The sequence below is a fragment of the Pyrgilauda ruficollis genome, unplaced genomic scaffold (assembly GCF_017590135.1).
Source record: "Pyrgilauda ruficollis isolate IOZ18807 unplaced genomic scaffold, ASM1759013v1 scaffold10, whole genome shotgun sequence".
Taxonomy (NCBI): Eukaryota; Metazoa; Chordata; class Aves; order Passeriformes; family Passeridae; genus Pyrgilauda; species Pyrgilauda ruficollis.
The window spans coordinates 12,617,132-12,634,250 of record NW_024508101.1 but is presented as its reverse complement, the minus strand read 5'-3'; the positions used below and the strand labels follow the sequence as shown (position 1 = coordinate 12,634,250).

The 17,119-nt window shown below is 38.2% G+C and overlaps 1 protein-coding gene across 1 annotated transcript in view; it reads right to left on the bottom strand.

Moving 5' to 3' along the window:
* Positions 1 to 17,119, bottom strand: part of ERC2 (ELKS/RAB6-interacting/CAST family member 2) — a 283,564-nt gene that overhangs the window by 184,683 nt on the left and 81,762 nt on the right. Inside the window, exon 6 of the mRNA XM_041462495.1 lies at positions 14,885 to 15,052. Coding sequence (XP_041318429.1) covers positions 14,885 to 15,052 — 168 coding nt within the window. The remainder of the gene's footprint in view (positions 1 to 14,884; positions 15,053 to 17,119) is intronic.

Here is a 17,119-nt window from a genome sequence, read left to right as displayed (position 1 = left end):
TGCAACAAAGAAAAGAAAATAGAATTCCTATGGAATAAGCATATTTATAGTTTTACACGACAAATCGAACTTCTATGTTTCATTTGAATACAAACTTAGATTGTTAGAACCACTTGAGCACAAATATGACTCATCCCTCTGCAGCACCACTGTATGCCTTTAGTGCACATCAAGCACCGGGTCAAAGGCAAAGTAAACTTCTAGCACTGAGAATGCACAACTGTTACCCTCTAATACATAATCTGGATCACATTACTGAGATCATATGTTTTGAATTTATTTTTTTAATTTATCAATATGGCACATCACAGCTGCCATCCTGAGTTCTCTCTCAGCTGCTGCATTTGACATTTCAGATTATGATAGTTTATATTTTTAAATTTTGCACTATTGCCACTACATTTTAAACCTATGAAACTACAACAACCATGCAAGAACTCTTTCCTAGATGGGCAAAATCCAGCATTACAGAGCTGAAATCTGTGTTTGACTCTTACCCATATGGCCAACCCCCAAGAGCATGTGACTGCAGACACTTTTCAGCCAGCTCAAAAATAATGAAATAAGTAAATAGAGGCCCTGAGCTCCAAAGTACACCATGTCCTTATTCCTGTTCCCTTTGAGATGATTATGGGGTTCAGGGCAGTACCTGGAGATGGAAGCAGAGAATCACATCAGCCTGCCCTGGATCTTTCTCCTCCAAGAGGTGACAGCAGGTGCTATCAGATTGACATAAACTGCTGCCACAGCTTCTTTGCGTGTTCTCTTTGAGAAGCTGCTCACCAAAACCATTTGCTCACTGTTCCAACAGAAGCAAACAAGGAAGATACAACATCAAGAAACTCCATCTACCATTAATCCTGCAACTGACCAAGATGGGGCTTGAAAAACACACCCTCATCTTCAAATCATAAAAACTACATCTATCTTTTTGGAGAAAGATAATTTTCCAATCATATTTGTCCTACAGTTGTCACAATGGGGTTTTTTTTGTTTTTTTTTTTTTTTGGTTTTTTTTTTTTGGTTTTTTTTTTTTTGATGGGAAAGATTCTTTTTTTATTGACAGACTACTATGTTGAGGTTTTTTTTAATACACTGAACTGTTAAATGACACATCAAATATTAAGATAAGCTTTTCATCAAACTGTTTATCTTAGAACAGTAAGTGGATAATAGCTCCTGGACTTAGGACTAATAATAACTATTGGAATTAATAACACATTGCCACTCCAAACTCATGTTCTAGAAATACTTCTTCTGGTCACGCATCAGAACACACAAAATGCTTCACAACAATAGCTAAGCCAGCAGGAAACCAAGCCAGCTAACTGGAACAGGCAGCACATGCCTTGGGGATGTGCAGCCAGTCTCTGGGACACACTCAGAGCTCAGCTCAGACTTGGTGTATCTCCAGCTGAAGGTCCCACCTGGATGGTGGGAACTGACACACAGAATGTACCTGCAGAGGCTGAGCACCAGTCTGTGCACCCTGACAAAACAGCCACAGCAAGATCTCAGTGCTGTCTTCAATTATTACTGAGTGGAAGGGCAGGAGAAGGCAGGGCCAGACTATTCTCAAGGGAGCACTAGGCAGGGATGAGATAAGCGAAGAACATGGAAATTCCACCTTGACATAGGGAAAACATATTTTTGGTTTGGTTTTTGGTTTTGTTGGTTTTGGGGTTTTTTTTTAACCACAAGCTTGGTCAACTACTGAAGCAGGTGTCTAAATAGGTTATGGAAAATCCATCCCTGAGGTACCCAAACTTGGCTGGATGCCATCCTGAGCAGCCTGCAGTAACTAAAACCTACTTAGATCAGAGGCTTGGGCTATACAACCTCTAACCAGGCCTGATATCACTCTGTGAAGCACCCACAGGCCAATCCTCCCTGGGTGGATTGAGTATGAAATGCACACAGAGAGAGTAAGAAGAAGTTAGAAGAATTAGTTAGAGAGTTAGAAGAATTCCAGCTATCCTGTAATTTTGTTCATAAGGTAAGTGGTGAGAATTTATCGTGTACCTGAGTTTTTACCATCCTTTACACAATGAATTTGAGCAAAGATGATCTCTCAAGGCTTCTACTTGCCTAAAAACCATCAGAACCATTACAGAAAAGATTATTGAAAAAGAGAGTTTGCCAGTAACTGCAAAAGATGAATACTATAATAAAAAATGCTTAAGAATTATCCAATTAACATAAACAGGGAAACAAGATTTCAAATCAAACTATCAGCAACCCATCAAAAATACAGCTTTTCTTGGGGAGAATTTACCCAGAAATTCATACATCCATGCCAGTTACTACAAATCACCTTCTTGTCTGTCATGTATCTGGAAATGGCTTCCAGGCTTATTCCTTCTTCATTATGACCTTTCCAGGGATCAATGTAGGTCCCTGGATCCTCCTTCTTGCCTTTTGTAAGACATTGGCTTTCTCCCAGTTCTCAGAAACCTCTCCCAGTTCCCAGCACTTTCCAAGGATACCGGACACAATGCCACCAGCCCTTGCAGGTGCATTCCAGCAAGGCCAAGGGACTTGTATGTGTCTGGTTTCTTTAAATAGCCCCTGAGCTGATCCTCCTGCATCAAGGATAAGTTTACCTGGCACTGGACTCCTGTAGTGGTTTCAGAGACCCGGGGTTGCTGTAGGTTGTTGTTTCCAGTAGTGACTGAGGTGAACAAAGCACTCGGTACCTGGACTGTCTCCATCTCCTTAAGGATCAGATCTCCCCTCCCATTCATCAGTGACCCCCTATTTTCCTTCTTCTTCTGCTATTGCTCTGCCTGTAGAAACCTTTCTTGACCTTTCTATCTCTTGTTACATTCAAGTCCAGATGGGCTTTGTCTTTCTAAACCCTAAACCTGATTCTCAGGGAGAGTTTCCCTCCCAGACACTTGTGCCTGCTCCCACCCCCTGTGTCGCTCGTTTTCATTTAGCTTCATGGAGAAGTACAAAAGCTGATTTTGATTATACAAAATTGATCATTTATAAAAATGCATGGTAGCAAAATATTCTCCTCTATTTTTAACAATTCCTGAAAGCATCCTTTGACAAGGAAAAACATACATCATTTAAGCCCATCCTCTCACTAGGTATGTGACAGCATGCTTCAAACTTTATGACAGAGGATGACACAAAGTAGAGTGCAGCCTGCTGCCAGACTGCTGGAACACAGAATCAGCCTGGAAGAGAAAAAGGTAACAGAGGCCACTGACACCTCAGTGCAGAGAGGCCTGGACTTGTGTTTGGCTCAGAAACCAACTCAGCTGCAGGGCTGGCCACAGCCAAGAGCCACCAACGCAAACAGTCTAGGTCAAGTCTGCCAAAGATTTCCTGCCTGATTTAAAATGAGTTTATTTGGTCCAATGGCACTTTTCCTAGGAATGAAGGGCAGGTTGACCACACATGTGCCTGTCTTTATTTGTGGCCTGACACTTGGCTGGATAAACTTCATAATGTTTTTGGTTACGCTTAAGAAAAGCACTGTCAATTGTTTCCAGTCTGTTGCAAACATAAACCTCCAAGCTGTATTAAATATGTACTATTGTATTTACCACGATGTTATGAAATCATGCATAAAATCCTAAAATGGGATAAAATAAAGGGAACGTGTCTTCCCCTCCTCCCCTTCCCCCCAACTTCTGGCAACATTTCAAAATAAACAAGGAACCAAACCAATGCTTCTATTGAAAGGTCAACCAGCACCTGAGTCAAGGAAAGATAAAACTGGCCTAAAACAAAAATAAACGTATTATTTAGTAAGAGGAAACAAATTTTCTCTTGTATCACATATGCAGAAAGATTAAACAGCTCCACAATGAAATATCTTAGTCATTACCTGCACCTATTAAGCAAGAAAATGGAATAATTCTTTTGCCTGACAGAGTGAAATGAAATTCACACTTGACTAACAAATTAAATCAATAGTAAAAGAAAAGATTACTTTATTTTAACTCAAATAATGTGGAACTGACTAGGTATTGAGGAGAATTAAGATTTCCATCTTTTATTCCCACACATTGTCATCTCAGGAACCTTATTGCTCCTGACATAAAGCAGAGAAATTTAGCTATAAATATTCAAAGACAGAAAACTATGTGGAACCATGACACAAAACTATATGTTCTGTTTGAAATTCAGTGTAGCAGGGACTCCATTAACAACTGTGCACTATGTTATGTTTTAGAGTTCCAAAACACGCAAAAGATAAATGAAGTGCACTCTGGAGCTCAAATATACCTGAGCACACCTTTCTCTACAGTTCCCTGCCTTGCCCAATAAGGACTCTGCTTATTTTTACATCATTTTGCTATTTATCTAAATTACAGGTGAAAGATGAGCCTCCAGTACGAATCTTTCCAGCAGTAATCCATCTTCCATGCAAGCCCCTGCCCGAAGAATTACTTCTGTCACACTGGATACTGCACACAGGCATCATGAACACTTCTTGTAGAAAGCAAAGAAAGAAGAATCTTAGCCATTCCTATTGCTATTGGTAGTAATTGCTACTGACAATTTTCTTTTTTTTTCTCCTAAGTTTTAAGGCAGCATTTGTCTCTTTCATGCAGAGTATTTCAATGACAATGTTCCTCCAAACTGACTACTGAAAAACACTAAATATTTTGGAATAGAAAGTCACTTTCTCTGGTTTTGCTACAAAAAATGTTTTAATTTAAACCACAAACAGTACCTATATTTGGAAAACAGAAAAACATTATTTATGCAAAGGATTAGGAATCTATAGAAATAGGCAGATATAATAGATACTGATTTTAATTTCAATGAGAGATTATAGGAAAACTCTACAGTATTTATAAATACTATAATCCTTTCCAGAATCCAAATTAGTGTTTTTCCAACAATATTCAGAACAATGAGTAAGTGATACAGCATAAAAGTAATTAACCAATGGAAAGTATTTTAAGTATTTTCTTGGAACTTCAACGGTTTAAACAGTTGAAAGGGGAAAAGAAGCATGCAGCAAATGTGAGCCCAAACTGTTTTTATTTACACACTCCTCAGTCTTTCCCATCCTGTACTGATCTTGTGCCTGATCTCAGCACAGGGCAGCTGGAAGAAAGCAGTCTTTATAGATAAGAAACAGCTGTTATGCTTGTTTGACCTGAGGAAGAATTTGAAAAACAAAAGTAAAAGGACATGAGAATGAAATGAAATGCTCATAAAAGCAGTACTTGCAGAATTGTTCCAGCCTATTCCCAGCCAGCCCTGCTAACAGCATCTGACATGCACCTTGCTTCTATCAAACTTACTTCCACTGAAAGACAGAAGAAAAAGGGGATCGAGCGAAGGCAACAGTGGTTCACAAGCCCCTTATGAACATCTACAAAATCAACCTTTTTTAAAGGAAAATTATCAGTGGGGGGGAGAAGGGACCAACACCACACATTAAAAAATGTCAGAATTAAGATTTGCCTCTACAAATACAGTCTGACCTCTTCTGTTAAAACAGGCAGCCAGATGAACACTACAGTAACACAAAACAAAGCATCCTTATCCATTTTATTCCATCTTCTGATCTACTTCTCAATCCAACTTGACACAAGCACCAACATTTTCAAAACTCTAAATACTTGACCTTTAAACCCTGGATTTTTATCGTGTTAGGGCTTAGTTTTACAATAGTTAGACAAGTTTGTAACACAAATTGTAGCAGAACTCCACTGATTCAGACAATGTTTAAGCAGCTCTGTACGAGCACAGATGTTCCTGTCTCAGTGCAGTTATGTAACAGCATCTTCTACAACCCCCCTCCACAATTTCATGCTCTTTTTTCACTCATTTCCTGCTGATTTTGTAGAATGCCTCTTTTTCTTCTTTGGATTTATTGTTAACGCTTGACAAAAATGTCCATTTGTTTCCTTCTTTGGTAACTTACTTCTTCAAATATATCAGAAATATTTGTTTGCATTTTTAAACCATTTTTTCCACTTTTGTTAACTTTCATTTTTTCTAACTTACACAGTTTCTTCTGCAAAACTAGAAACATTTTCAGTTATTGGGAACAAGAACAAAAGCAGAGACAGATCTGTGGCAATGAGTTTACAGGGGAAATTAATCAGGATGCATTTGCAGCCTTTAAGTACAGCTGGTAGGATAAGCACAGGTAGAAAAAGTATGATCATAAAAGAGCAAGAAAACCTCCATATATCGTGTCTGTAATGACATCAGCAAACTTTGGTACTGTCATCACTTTTTACATCACACAATTCCTTCTCAAAAATACAGAAATTAATATTGAAAATTACAGGAGTAACTTAATCTTTTGTGTGACAAAGAGAGCACATTCAAGGGACAAGTACAGAGGAAGCAACTCAAAGCTTTTCTTCTTTATATTTCACAGAATAGATAATAACTAAAAGCAATTAAACAGATTCAAGTTATTTAATGTCACTTAATGCTACTATTTATTTTTAAAACATTACTGTATTACAAATTTTATTGCATAGAAATAATTTAATGTCAGCAAGGAGAAAGTGTGTGTTCTTGTAGGAAAGGCAAAAGTGAAGGATTTATTTGAAGAGCTAAGTTATAATGTCATATTTTTAAAAAATTACAGGAAATAATCAAACAAATAGAGACCTGTGGCACAGTTATCTAACTGAAAAGCTTACTAACACCATTAACCACTTCCATGATTTAAGATATAAAAATAACACTACAAAGGAGGGAGATAATTTCATATCTTTGTTACAAGCACTTTTTCTTAATCAAGTCCAGCCTATGTTAATGAGCACCCTGCATTTGAGAGAATTTTGTGTTTTAATTGAATTCAATTCAGAGCCACCTCAATAACTACATATCTTTAACGATTTTTGCTCCAAGGACATTAATATCTTTTTTAACAAGGTGCTGCCACGTAGAGGAGTTGTTTAGCCCTGCTCCTCTTTAATGTCAGGTCACTGTTTCCATGGCTTTGTGGGCACAACTACAATTCCTCCCTGCGACAACTTGAAACCAAGATGATTGTTCCCACATCTGTGCCAGCCCCAAGGACTGGCATTTATTCAAGGACTTTCATTTACCAAAGCCTTAACTGCCATGAATTACCATGGCAGAGCTGAGAAGTACCAAATCTACTTCGGCAAGACAGCTTTTGCCACACTTGTGTTATCCTTTGCTTGTCTAAATGCATAGTGCATTTCTGTCTGGGTTTCCATTTCATCCAATTCATTAAATGAAAAACCAGCTTAGACTTTAACAGAAAACAAAAATGGAAGTCACAACACTGGAATTCCATTAAGTTTATCACATCAGCTAGTTGAAAACATACCAAGTAATGACTGAAATAAACTATTCAGGAGAAAATGCAGCTGCTGTTTCTTTTGCAGGGAATAATTTGTAAATACTTTTTACCTACAACAATGACAAATGTTTCAAAAATTTTCAAAGATTGCATTACTTGATTTTAAGTGTGGAAAGTACTACAGAAATGTAAAATATTATGTAATTATATCATGTTATCACTTGGGACATGGAGTGTATAAGTTCTCTTTGCCTGAGCTGATCTTACTTGAACACTTCTCTAAATATTAGCAGGTTACCTCTGAAACCACTAACCTTTCAGAAGCTCAGATCCTTATACTTTCATTGCCCACTGTGATACCAAAAACTAGAAAACTCTTTCCTTCTAAAAGTTAAACAAGGGGAAAAGGAAGAAAACAAACAACCCACATCACACAGCCAGAAAGGAAAATATTATTCAGAATCCTACCAAGAAAATAATCAGAAAGCCATATGAGGTCTACTGGCAGTATAAGCATCTCTAAAGATTTCTGAATGACCACAGCTACAGAAGCTTTTTCATTCCAAATGGACCATACTCCTATTTTAAACTCTGCTTCTGTTGTAAGCATGTTTTTTTTTTTTCCTCAGCAGAGACAGAAGATGCTGAGAATCCATTTTTGCGCTTTCTACACTTGAGTGTTTGGGTTAAGAGCAATTGTGAGTTAAGGACTCTTACCTGTGTTAAGAAGAGGACATCCTGAAAAAGGAAACCACAAATTTAAGAAGTCTAAGTGGCTCTAGCCTTTTCTCCCCATTTGTCTCTTAAGCAGAAAACCCAAAAATTATGCAAAAATACTTCAATAACTTCTCCATGCACTTCATCACTTTAGCAATAAGTGCAAATCTTTAACTGTTTCAGACTAGTTATTGTTACATCTACTGGTTATTCTGCTAATTCCAACATTTTTGTGTTCCCCTTGACTTTGCATCTACCTGGTGAAATTTCAGTGCTGCTTTGAAGTCTATTTTTCTTCGCATTTCTTGTATATAAGGATCATAACTAGGCCCCTTTAGATCAATCACAATTTAAGCAGTAGTTAGTGTATACAAAGAATCATTTTTGAAGCAATCCTACCCCAGTTCCTCTTCAAACATCTCCAGTTAGAGCAAAGCATTTAAATTAGTAGCTAACAGTAATAATATTTTTCTAATCATTTCCATCCACTAGTGACTTATCTCATCAGAGTAACTTTTTCTCAGTTATAAAAGCCCATTAAAGCTGTCTAACTGAATATTGTTTTCAATGGCAACAAGGTGATTTTTTATGAAACTAAGAACTGGGGTGGTGGGCCGGAGGGAACTACATTTTAGTTTTCACTTCAATAAAATAGATGAAAATAAGAAGTGTTTTGACAGCAAAATAAATCTAACATTCATCAAACTATTTGTGCCAAATAAATTGCATTAAGTCTTTACACACCAAATATGCAGCCCACTCTTTCTACTTTCCCATTTTCTCTTTAAATTTGTTTTCCTGCCTCTGGGCACTACTTTCTACAGGGCCTGCAAATGGAACTCTCTACTCTTTCAGTCACCTTGCTCACAGAAAATTCTGTTCCAATTTCTTTCAAATGAAAATAATGGTGTCCCCATAAGAAAGAAAGAATATTCGAAGTAACAATGAAGAATGGATTCAGTCAAGGGGCATGGGGTTGTGTGTATAAGATGTATCAGGTATTTGAGAGAGCTTCATTTGTGATACCATAATGTCACTGGAATGGGTCTCAGGAGGTGACAAGTGCAACCTCTGGCTCAAAGCACAGAGATCTGGAAATCAGACCAGGACATTTGATATGCCTCTGAACACTCTTGAAATCAGAATCCAACAGACAGACAGACCCAAAAGAAAAAACAACCAATGAAAACCCTCCCAGATTGCTTCACAGTTTACTTCTGTTTAGATACAGCATTTTGCTAACCTATGTGTTCTTTCAGCTTAACTCTGAATTTACTGCTCTGCCACTGCGCTCCTCTCTCCTCTCTGAGCAGTCACAGGGTGCACAGAACGTGAATGCTGCACAGAAACTGAAATGTCTGGCACATTGCACCTGAGACAAAGCTGCACTTGAAATGTGGAACCTTTTGTCAAGAGAGCAGGGGACAGCTGCAGAGTGACAGAGAGCCAATGCTAGCCTGGTGTCCAGAAGGGTGCTTTGTGCCACGGGTGATCCTCCCTTTGCACGCACAGCACATCCACCAGAACAATGCCCTGGCAGCACAGCAAAGAGACCACACTGAAAGATCTGGCCCAGCCCGATTTGAAACAAGAAAAATCACAAAACAATAGAAAAACACAATTTCAAAGTAAAACTCTAACTGGGAAAAACTAAAATGTGAGAGTGAAATAACCGTAGTTAGACCATTATTGTTGTAAAATTAAAAGCAGATTTACATTTCAAGAAATATCAAACATCAACATTGTAATAGAAAGAAAAATAAAGCTTTTCTAGTCTTGTTCCAAGTATTTTGTGCTGTCTGCTTTTATTTGCTCTTTATGCAAACCGAGAACTGCCAAGAAGTCAATCATTTCACAACCCTTCTTTATAAACAGATTTGTTTAAACAAAAAAAGCAGATTGCAATAAATAACTACTATAATCACCCTTCCTCTCCATTTTTATTAGGTTTTCTATATTAATGCGTGTATGCTGAACACATCAGTTATCCAGTTGCAGTACAGACTTTACCTATTTTTCTAATCCATTTCCTCCATTGACAGGACTATGCTCACAATTCACAAAACTTCTTTGTAGACATTTACTTATTTCACAGTTCATTAACCTTCAAACAGCACACCTGCCAGTTTGCAGGTGTGTTATCTAAAGCAATGATACAGTAAGTGCTAAAGTATGTTTGTGTCAGAAATGCTTATGAAACTAATGTTTTTCTCCACTGAGCTACCCAGCTGAGTTGAATTTATTTGCATCAATTTATAATGAGTTTTTTTCTTGATGGTAAGGGCAGTAGTTAAGCACCAGTCACTGCAAATATGCCCAAAAAAGACTAAAACTGTACTGTCTACCACTTCTTAAAGTTTGATCTTTATAAAAAATTGACAAGGATTATTCACTCTTTAACTTCTTTCCTTCTGCAGGAAGGAAACACTACCAGGCTTCATCTAAAAATTGACATCTTTTAACAGCTTTTTCACACAGCAGGGAAAATCTCATCAAGTGTCATATTCTTCCTTTTAACAGTTCTCTGTGGAGCACAGTGACATTTTCTGTTTTCTGTGGCTGGACTAGCCTCACATTGGCTCATTCTCATCTGACCTCAGGGTTTTCACATCATTAATAAAGAGATGATCAAAACAAAGGGTATATACATTAGGGTAGGAAAACTTTGCATAGTTTGGCACTATTATCATATATGACCTTAAAAATGGAACAAAATGAAATGCACGTAGCAGAGGTGCTGAACCTTCTAAGGACTGCTTCCAAACATTTCTCCTACTGGCAGCAAATCATTTTCAGACCTCCCAACTCTGGCCACCGTGATAGTTACCGCTATATGGGGTTTATTTCTTTTTGTTTCAGCTGTCAAAAAAAACTTCAAGTGATAGCTTTTTAAATCAACTAAACATATTGAAATCAAAACAAAACACTGACATCACTGGGACAACAGAAACACCACTCAGGAAGAACATTGTGTTTAGATTCTAGGCTTGTTTACCAATGGTTTTAACTTCTTTCACATTATGTCACAAATAGCCATTGCACCTGAAACCTGATCAAAAACTCATCCAAAAAATTCAAGTGCCCTCTTATTTCTGATGATCTGGTATAACACATGTCAACCAACTAAATCTGCTAGTCATGCCTCAATAGTAGTCAGTATTCTTCAGGATGAAGATCATCATAACTCTGCTTATACTTCATTTCTTACTGTTGAAACCAACTGTGCAAGCTAGAGCTCAAACTTAAACTACACTTTTCCAGCAGTAATATTTTTCTGAGCTAAATTTGCTAGGACATCATTAAAATTCCAAACATGAAATTATACCCCAAAAAAATCCATTCTACTGAATAACAAACACTGGTAGAATTTGCCAACAAAGAGAGTGAAACCAATGAACTTCCAGGGATACATGAACTACAAAAAATATGCTACAACATGTTGTTTCTAAGCTTCATGCCCTATCTGACCTGGCTTGTAAGAACCATGTGGGTAGGTGGAGGGCTGGCTATCAAGTAGCATCAGGACAATCCAGCAGAACCAGCACAGCATTCCAGGGGTTAATACTGCAACCAGTCCACACTTTTCCAGCAGTAATATTTTTCTGAGCTAAATTTGCTAGGACATCATTAAAATTCCAAACATGAAATTATACCCAAAAAAAATCCACTCTACTGTTTGTTAACACTGGTAGAATTTGCCAACAAAGAGAGTGAAACCAATGAACTTCCAGGGATACATGAACTACAAAAAATATGTTACAACATGCTGTTTCTAAACTTCATGCCCTATGTGACCTGGCTTGTAAGAACCATGTGGGTAGGTGGAGGGCTGGCTATCAAGTAGCATCAGGACAATCCAGCAGAACCAGCACAGCATTCCAGGGGTTAATACTGCAACCAGTCCTGTTCCACATCTTCATTAATGATCTGGGTGATGGGGTAGAGTGCAGCCTTAGCAAGTGCTGATGGAAAAAACGTGGAAAAGGCAACTGATACACCAGAGGGTCATGCTGCTGTTCGGAGGAATTCTGACAAGCTGGAGAAATGCGCTGACCTGAACCTCATGGAGTTCATGGAAAGGAAAGGTAAAGTCCTGCACCAGGAGAGAAACAATGCCAAGCACCCGCACGTGCTGGGGTTCATCAGCTGGAAAGCAGCTTTGCAGAAAAGGACTTTGGGGTGCTGGTGGTCATGATGGAGAACACCAGGAATGTGGCCCTGCAGGGACACACTAACAGCAGCCTGGGCTCATGAGGGGCTTAGGGAGCTGATCCTTCTCTTCTATCAGTCACTGCTCAGGCCACACCTGAGATATCATATCCAGCTCTGGGCATACTGAAGACAGCCCAGTGAAAGGCCATAAAGAAACTAAAGGATTAATTAAGGGCTTTATTAAAGCATTGGAGCATCTCTCATATCACAAAAGCCTGAGAAAGCTGAGTGTTTAGCCTAGAAATGTGAATGGGGCATCTTATCACTGTGTATAAATATCTGAAGGAAGGCTGTAAAGATGGAGCCAGACTCTTCCGTGGTGCCCAGTGAGAGGACAAGATGCAATGGCACAAACTGAAACCCAGGGTTTTCCCTCTGAGTATTGGAAACACTCACACTGACCCATGTGGCCCAAAGAGGTTGGAGAGTCTCCCGCCTCGAGATATTCAAGATACATCTGGATATGGTCCTGGACAGCTGGCTCTAGGTGGCCCTGCTCAAGCAGAGGGGCTGGACCAAATGAGCCCCAGAGCTCCCTTCCCTTCAATCATGACATGATTCTGTCACTCACATCCTGTTGCATCATATGCAGCTGCTTCAGCAAAATCTGAAGGTAACCTGCAGAGTACCATTAAGCTAAATAATAATAAAAGGCTTCTTATGAAATAACTGAGAGTCTTTGGAGGGCTTCTTTTATTACGGGATTTACTATGCTAATTTAATTACAACAAGGTGATTACAAAGTAATCCTATTTAGGCAGGAAGTTGACACTGCAACTCTGAACACCTTACTCAGCACAGGATTAGAACAGCCTTTTGGTGGTTACTTTCACCTCCAGAAAGAAGCACTTCAAGGCAAGTTATGAATATGTTTAAGGACACAAGACTGTACAAAAACTGTTCTACAAATAGTGTAGACGCACAGGAAGAAAGGTGTGTGGCTTAATGCAGGCCAAAATGTTATTAGCTTTCCTCATCTGGAATGACCAGCAACAACAGTTTGTACACTACAAAATTTCTTCCCTAATGACTTCCACCTGCTGGAGGGCTGCCATTTGCCCTGCATCTCCCTGCAGCTGCTTTCCCATCTGCTGCTGGAAGCCACTGCCCTCCCTTTAGATAAGACTTGAGGACTGGAGATGTATCATACAGTTGCTCTAAGCAACCAAAATCTTTTCCCAGTTCCCAGAGAACCAGACCTGCTGTGTCTAGAAGCACTGCTGGATTGCTACCACAGCACAATCTAGGCCTGATCACGTAAAAGGTTCAAGCTCAACAGCCTTGTGCAGAAACTGAGGCATCAGATACCTGTCAGAAGCCAATTGTTTCTCCACCAGGATTGCAGAATCCCAGCAGCCCTTCATCCAGAACACTGTAAATCAGCTCTTTGTACCACTGCCCATCAGCCAGCCAGATTGTAACACACTGAATACAAACCAGTGTGGTAAGGGATTAGGAAGTCTAATCAGTGGAGAACCAATGGAATTCATCACCATCCTCAGCAGTACAACAGGTCATACAAGCCTTGCAAAGCAGATTTGCACAGCCCAATATTTAAAATATTCAATCTTTCCTACTGAAATGCTAGATTCAGAGCACTGGAATTGTTGGAGTCTTTACCCTTGTTCTGTTATGATTACTTTGTATTGTACACATATGATGGTTGGCACACAAAACACAAGCTGGAAATGCCAACTTTAATCTGTGCCTTCTTGGCATGCAGAGCACAAGACATGCAGCAAAAAGGGATAATCAGAATCTTAGAAATATTTACTTCCTGCTTCCACAAGGAAGACAAGTTTAAGCATTTTTTTTTCCTAGAGTTTTGCAGGCCAGACATTTGAAACATTCTATAAGATTCCTGTGTACCTTAAATAATACACTTCTCTGAATAGAAACTATTTGCTCTGGATGACTAAATTTCACAGGTATTTGTTTTCTGAAACAAACAAACACATTAAAAGTAAAATAATGATGTTTTAATGGCAATCTAATCAGTATTGTGTGCTCCAAGCCTATGAAGTTTTAAAAAACACCAGGAAAATAGTTAATGGACATTTTAAACAGTGAATTTACATATTCCCTTAAATGTGACAACCATCTCAAATGGGTATTCCACTTTTATCCATATTTTTATGGTCTGATTTTGTAGATACATAAATAATTAATACACTGGTCTGTTTTAAAGAAGGAAATTACTCATATTTTAAAATAAATGTTGACTGCACTTGAAAAAATAACCAGGGATGAATAAAATGCACCTTTCAACAGATCTCTTCAAAATACATCAATAGCATCATCCTTCAGAACAGAAATACACAGAAGTAAGGGAGCCTCAACCAGAGCAACCAAAAGCGAAACTGTCACCTAACAGATGAGGAATCAGGTCATGATATCACAACAATCAAGTCATTAAGGTTCACCTCCCCCCACTGAACCAATGAGAATTAGACACAAACATTTTCTTAAAAGGTAATCACAAGCACTTCTAAAAATTCTAGAATGAGAGCAGGTGTACGACCAAAATTATATATACACCAAATACAGTGGCATTTAAATTGTTTTAAATTTTTCATTATTCTTTAACAAATTTTCTGCCACACAGACCTGAATCAAACACATCAAAACCTTGATACTGGCCATGAACTCAATATTTCTATTGCATTTCATGATTAGGAAATACAATACCTCTGTCTGAAGTATGGCAGCTCTCTGTTCTTTGGCAGTAAGGGACTCTTTAAGCACTTCAATGTGTTGCTTGCAATCTGAATTCTGATTGCTAAGGGTTTCAAGCTTAGTTTGTAAGGCAAGAAGTTCTGATTCTTTCTTTGAGAGTTCTTGTTTCAGTTGATCAATCTGCAGTGGGGGGAAAAAGTTAGGTCATTAATTTTGTCTCCAATTCATAGCTCCACTGGAAATCTGAAAAGTGTGAATGACCATGATATGACAAATCAGACACCTGTGAATTCTGGAAGAGAATTAAGGTTCAGACTCTTTATACTCACACCTCCAATTGTGTTTCTTGCAATTTAATGCACTCTGTCTTAAGAATGAATGCCCTGTTGTTGCAGAAGTTAAAAGGAAAATCATAAAGATGATTTGGCCTATAAATCCACCACAGACCTCACTTAAGTTCAAAGGCATGTATCCCATGTGAGGCAAGTCTGGCAGGACAGCAAAAATGCATAGGAAAAAAAGTATTCATAAAAGTATAAATCCAATCCTTCCAAGAGCATGATTCCCATGACTTATCATTGGCCAAAATGAATCAGGAATTTTTTGGAAGTCTGATAAAGAAAAACCAGCATCTTAAGAAAGGAAAACAGAAAAGTGGACTTTTAATCTTACTCCTTGCAAATTTGTTGCTGCCCACCATCCCCACCTCCTATTTTTCTCCCTGGCAGTTCACATGGAATTCTCAGGTAGTAGAGGAGCCAAGCCAAGAAGACTAACTTAAGAGAAGTCTGGGGAAAACATTATACAAAATTCCACACAATGAAGGCTCTGAGATTATAAAAGCTTGTCCCAGAGGAAACAGCAGAAACACAATACTAGGACAAGACTTCTGAATTTAAGTGAATTTAAGGTTCATCAGTAAATGTCATGGAATTGTGATTACTCTCCTCTTTCCATGATGATAAATGGGAAGAATAGCCAAAGAAGACAAAATTGTGGTGAATTTAGAATATATGAATCAGAGCAAAGCACTGGACTACATGTAGAAATATGTGTATAGGTGAAAGGATGGTGAATTAGGTGGCATATAACTACTCCTAAATTCCTGTGGTATAACACTGGTCACCAGCTGAATCCAGACGCATCACCTCATGAGGATTATGTGAAATAAAATGCCTTACTGCATCTGCATAACTCAGAGAAATCACTTCCTTTATATGAAGAGCTCTTTTCCATGTCCCAACAGACACTTGGGATGCAAGAAATCTAGAAGTGGTAGGTGGAAGATGATTCAAAAATCCCCAGGGAAAAGAAAAGAATATCCTACTCAGGTTGATCCTACTCAACCACATTCCAAATATCCACATACTAAAACATTTCACAAATTCAGTGTTGCATGATACTGGAAATACTCACTGCTGATCAAAATGCTTCTATTTTGTTTTACATTGCAAGTGCATATTTAAAAATTAAATTTAAAAACAATGATTTTTCCAACTACAGTCCATATGCATGTCTTACTATATCTATTCCTTATTTCTTTTTATAAATCGCAATATATTTGCATTATTGCTTAAGGTGCTCAGATAGTCACCCATGAGTTACTGTATAGAATGAAGAATCTACCCTGGCACTAAAAAAAAAAAAATCACCTTTAAAGTCTGAAAATATGAAAATCAGAAAAGAAGCATACAAAAACCAGACACAAAGAAAGAATGCAATTAAAAGCTGCTAGAGAAAGCTTTTTCTGGAAAGCAAAGCACCTTCCTCCATCCCTTGCCAGAACATGTAAGCAAGTATGGCAAGGAAGAGAAAATGGACAGAAAATGAACAATGGGAAAATCTGTCTGCAAGATACAAAGACAAAACGTGGATCTGCAGCCAATCTGAATTACATCACAGGCTTTATATGAGATGCATGTGAATATCACAGATGCTCAATCTCTTCTAGAAACTCTTCCCCTTCTCTCCATGACACAATCCACACCCTGAGAAATAATAAAACTATTTTAAAGGCTTTGCTTTCATTGCAGGTGTGTTCTTTGTGTTTTAGGAACAGATTCTGTTTAGTGTAAAGTTCTGGCTACAAGATCTACAAATTGTCAGGAGTTTAAAAATGTGTTACAGCTCTCAAAAAAAAAAAAAATTAAGAGTTAAAACACAAGTCAAACACACAGAGATTGTTGAATAAATATGCTGATGTCTTTTTAAAATAAAGTATCATGGTGGAAAAGTACTAAGATTTCT